Below are 5,313 nucleotides of genomic sequence, written 5' to 3' on the forward strand. Positions count from 1 at the left end.
CAAAAAAACATGAAAAAAGTCAAAAATTTGGTAAAAGAGGCACAAAAATGCTGATAAAATTATACATCAAAAAAACAGAATAGGCCAAATGTTAATGTGGTACAAAAATCCAAAATTCATAAAAATTCACTAAGGACAAGAACTCCTTAAAAAGTAGAATTAATAGCATGTACAAAAATTGATAGCATGTAAAAAATGAACTTTTTTCCCCCCACTATTCCAAATATTTTAATGAGTTCTCTACAAGGCATTTAGAACACCAATTTGTGAGGATAAACTCCATTGGAGAGAGAGAATACAGAACGCAGGTAACCACGGAGCTGAGGAATTTTCTTGATTTTGGGCAGGAGCTGAGAGTCCACTGCTTTCTGATCAGCCTTGCGCTGCTCTGTAATCTCATATTTCTCTTTCTCTGTGTCAAAAATCTCTCCTTCTTGGTGTCTGGGTTTACGAAGCCTCTTCTTCTTAAAGTAAGCATCAGTAAGATGATTTGGAATTTTTACACCAGAAAGGTTAACCCTAGTAGAGGTGGCAATGACAAATTTCTGATGGGTCCTTCGTAGAGGAACCCGATTGATGGTCAGAGGTCCAGTCATCAGTAGCAAACCACTAGCCAGCTGCTTCAGGAAAACCACGCGCTTGCCCCTGTGGCGGCCAGTGAGCAGAATCAGAACTGTGCCTGGGGTGATGCTAGAGCGAAGTTTCCTCACATGCTGGCTGAAGGGCTTTTTGCCATGACTTAGGAGTTTTCTGGGCACATCTTCAGTAGGGTAATACCTGGGCATTTTGCGAATCTTTACCACTCGGTTTCCTCCATTTTTATCACCACCAACTGGCTTTGAGATAGTAGCAGGCACCCTGTCTTTCTTTTTCCTTTCAATTCGGGTTTTTGGTGCAGCATATTTCTGCTTGTACATGGCTCTGCGGGAATACATTGCAGACCTGGAGTATCTGCCGATCCCTCGGGCCAAGACTGGGTTTCGACTGCAATGCTTTCGAGGTTTTTTCACCACCTTTTCAGCTCCATCTTCCTTTTTGGCCTTCCTTTCCTTTTTTCCCTTTCTGACCTTCTTTTCCTTTGGAGGCTTTGGGGGGGGGGGGGGGTTGTCCGCCATCTTGAGAGAAGGGGAAAGAGAATCAAAAATTAACTTCTTAAAAAGTAGAATTGATGAAATAAAAAATGAGTCACAAAATCTCACTGAAGAAAATAATTCCTTAAAAAAAATAGAACTGAACAAACGGAAACTAGTGACTCCATGGGATATTAAGAAGCCATAAAAATAGATTTAAAAGAATGAAAAAATAAATCAAATATGATATACCTGGAAAATAGATGGAGGAGAGATAATTTTAATATTAGACCACTTGAAGCCATATTAAAAAATAGCTTAAATATTATCTTCAAGAAATTATCAAGTAAAGTTGTCCTGATATAAAACAGGGGTTGAAATAGAAAGCAAATTCCAAGGGATTCCAAAATGAAAAACTTCCAGGAATATTATAGCCAAAAATTCCAGAGATCACCAGTCAAGGAGAAAATACTGCAAGTAGACAGAAAAAAATAATTCAATTATTACGGAGTCATATTCAGGATAACATAACATTTAGCAACCTTCACATTAAAGGATGGAAAATTTTAGACTATGATATTCTCTAGGTCAAAAGAGCTAGAATTACAGCCAAGAATTACCTATTCATCAAAACTGAATATAAACCTTCAGTGGAAAAAAAAGAGATATTCAGTGAAATAGAGATGAAAAGATCAAAATCGAATAGAAAATCTGGGTTTCAAATACAAGACTCAAAAGCTCAAAAAGGTAAACATTAAAAAGAAATCAGAAGGGATTCAATAAGATAAAATTGTTTACATTCATACATGGGAAGATGATTTTTGAAACTCCTAAGAATTTGATCGTTATTTGAACAGTTAGAAAGCATATACATAGAGGGCACAGGTGTGAGTTGACTACAATGGTATAATCTCTTTTTAAAAAAAAAATTTTAAGTTTTTTTTTAGGTTTTTGCAAGGCAAATGGGGTTAAGTGGCTTGCCAAGGCCACATAGCTAGGTAATTATTAAGTGTCTGAGGCTGGATTTGAAACCAGGTACTCCTGACTCCAAGGCCCGTACTCTATCCACTGTCACCTAACCCCATACAATGGTATAATCTCTAAAAAATAAAATTAAGAAATGAAAAAGTGGAATGAATTGAAAGAAAGGAAAAGGGAAAAGTAGAATTATTTCACATAAAAGGGGGGGAAGCTTTTACAGTTGAGGGAAAAGATGAGGAAGGTGGGGGAAACACATGAACTTTATTCAGCTCAAAGAAGGAGCAATATGCATACTCAGGTGGGCATAGAAATCCATCTTACCTTACAGAAAAGTAAAAGAAGAAGAAATGAAAAGGGGGTGTATTGATAAAAGGAAGGGAGGATTAAGGGAGATGATAGTCAAATGCAAAACATTTTTTGAGAATGGATAAGGTGAGAGGAAGGAGAGCAGGATAAACAGGGGGCAAATAGGATGGATAATTGTAATCATAGTTATAATAATCATAATTCCAAAAAAGTTTATAGCAAATTTCTCTGATAAAGGTCTTATTTTTCACATAGATAAAAAAACAGAGTCAAATATATAAAAAGAACCATTTCTCAGTTGATAAACACAAAAGGTTAGGAACAAGAAGTTTTCAAAGTAATAAAAACTTTCTATAATCATATGAAAATTGTCCCAAATAACTATTGATCAGAGAAATGCAAATTGAAACAACTCTGAAGAACAACCCTCAGTTATCAGATTGACTAATATGACAAAAAAAGGAAAATAACAAATTGTAGTATGGGAATGCAATAGAATACTATTGTACTTTAAGAACTGATGAATAGGATGCTCTTAGGAAAAACTAGAAAAATTTACATTGAACTGATGGAAAGTGAAATGAACAGAACCAGGAAAACATTGTAAACATTAATAGAAATACTGTTTGATGATCTGTATTCTCAGAAATGGAATAATCCAAGGCAATACCTTATAAAAAAACTAAATATCTGCAGAGAAAAAACTGATGGAGTCTGAATCCAGATTTAAGAATACTTTTTCCTTTTAGTTTGCTCTTTCAAAATATGACTAATACAGAAATATATTTTGCATGGCTGCACATGTATAAACTACATGAGTGGTGAGTAAAGGAAAGAGGAGGAAAATCAATTTGGAATTGTAAAAATGGATGTTAAAGATCATTTTATGTATAACTGGGGAAAATAAAATATCAAATGAATAATTTAAAAAAAAAAGTAAGGAACACAAAAATCATGACAAAAGCAAAGAATGAGCCCTGTACATGAATCAAATCCACCAGGAAAATATAACATTATTAAGTCATTTTTCTTTAAATTCCTATTTATGTACTTTTTGTTGGCAAAAAGGACAGTAAATGATTTGGTGAAAGGAAAGATTTTTGTCTATACTCACTGTGCTTTTTAAAAAAAATCAACAAATTTAGAATTTAAGTATCTAATATTCATTCAGTATGGATATCTATACCTGAGATATAATAAACTCATTTCCCATTATGTAATAAATTGGATCTATATTAAAGTCTACTATTATCTGAATTTCCCTAAGTCTAACTATATTCCCTCAGCATTCTAGATTGTTCCCAAAAGGTTTTGGGATAGCTTCCTCTAATGTTAGCAGTTTGAGTCACCTTTCCAATATTGTACCCTCTTCAACTGTTAGCTAGTAGTGATTAACATCCCATTTCCATTTAGCTTATTGACATCAATTAGTTTTTCCAAAAAAATTTACTTCAAAGATATTACAAGAACAGAAGTTTCCAATACATGGCACACCTGGAAAGCACACTCTTCTATAGATTCATAGGCTCAATATTTAACTTTTTCTAAATAGCATTTACCCTATTAAGTGCACTTCCCAATATGACATAGCTGCTAAATGAGTCTAGAAATTTCAACTATCCCTAGGTTGGATCCCATAGGTGAGCGATATATACATAGACGTTAGGCTATAAAACTCAGTATGGATTCCATTACCGTATTTCTTAGTAACTTTTTGAAGTTTACATGCTTATTGCCTTCTCCAATTTCTTTTACTAAAAGCATGGAAGAATGAAGACAATAGAGATGTAAGAAATAGTAGAGCCATGTGCTCTTCATTCTGCCTCTGGGTTACTGATTTCTAAGGAACTTATCCTACCAGGAGGTCAGCAGCAACTCATTCTACTTTAATGTCAGCACGTTCAGAAAAAAAAAAGTTTCAAGGAATTCACCCTAGATCCTACTGTTCAGTTATTCTTCACTCCATGGTGTGCAGATCTGAACCAGTTATTTCTGAGAATGCATTTCAAGAAATAAGCCATTTCCATTACACATCACTGTTTCTCTCTGGGCTCCCCAATCTCTTACACATTACATCTTCCCCAAGTATCCCACATGGATATATACAATTGGGATATGCTGGAAGTCTGGTTTGAAAATTAGTTTGGATTTAGGTTTAACAGGGATAGGGATTGACAGTAGCCTAAAAGCATAAATATGAAAAAGGGAAGTTATAGAAATGACTTCATTAAAAAGAGAGTTAGATGAATGGAGAAAACTTGAGTAATAATGTGGAGGGAGCCCAAGGGTAAAATTCAATCTGATCTATTGATATAGGGAAATAAATAGGCATTTGGTAAGGTAAAATGTGTGAGAGGAGAAGGAAAGAGGAAATTTGCCTTGAAAGTCCCCAGAAACTAAATAGTCTGGCCACTAATTTTCTATTGTATTCAATCTAAGAGTAACACAACTGATGTTATTGCTAAGTTTGTTAACCAGTCAGAAAATTTATGCTATGAATCATATTTATGTTACTATTGTGATTTTAGAATTTATGAGAGGATTGTAAATTATGTTCAGAACTCACTTTAACTTGGAATTAAAATTACTGAGTAATTACTACTACTTTCAGGGTTCTCTTTCCCTCTTTAGGAAATCAATTAGTGAAGGTTCATGTCTGCTTTGAATAGATCTCATTCATTGAAGGTGCAGTAAACCTATCACTGCTTGCACACCTTGCTTTTGAGGTTTTCTTGTATGACACTGAAAACCAGCAGTAGCTCAGGAGATGAAGAGCATCCTAGAGGAGGTATGAACCCCTAGCACTAAGTGCATTAGTATTATTTTTTTCAGAGCAGATACTGCTTCCTAGTGGAGAATGATTATTGAGACCCTTAGGGAATGAACCTCTGAATTGTTTTGGTCTTTTGAGGGAATTCTGTCATTATTTAGCAGTATAGAGAAATGGTAGTCTTAA

At 34.6% G+C, this 5,313-nt stretch overlaps 1 protein-coding gene across 1 annotated transcript; it reads right to left on the reverse strand.

Annotated features, from left to right (window-relative positions):
• Window positions 1-220: 220 nt before the first annotated feature.
• LOC141520329 (large ribosomal subunit protein eL6-like) lies at window positions 221-1,115 on the reverse strand. The gene has a single exon (XM_074232060.1). The coding sequence runs from the start codon at window positions 1,113-1,115 to the stop codon at window positions 252-254; it is 864 nt and encodes a 287-aa protein (XP_074088161.1). The 3' UTR covers window positions 221-251.
• Between the last annotated feature and the right edge of the window lie 4,198 nt (window positions 1,116-5,313).

The sequence above is a fragment of the Macrotis lagotis genome, chromosome 1 (genome assembly GCF_037893015.1).
Source record: "Macrotis lagotis isolate mMagLag1 chromosome 1, bilby.v1.9.chrom.fasta, whole genome shotgun sequence".
Lineage (NCBI taxonomy): Eukaryota > Metazoa > Chordata > Mammalia > Peramelemorphia > Peramelidae > Macrotis > Macrotis lagotis.

Bases quoted from the DNA above. Each gene is read 5' to 3' on its own strand.
- LOC141520329 (XM_074232060.1), bottom strand. From the start codon at position 1,115: ATGGCGGACAACCCCCCCCCCCCCCCAAAGCCTCCAAAGGAAAAGAAG.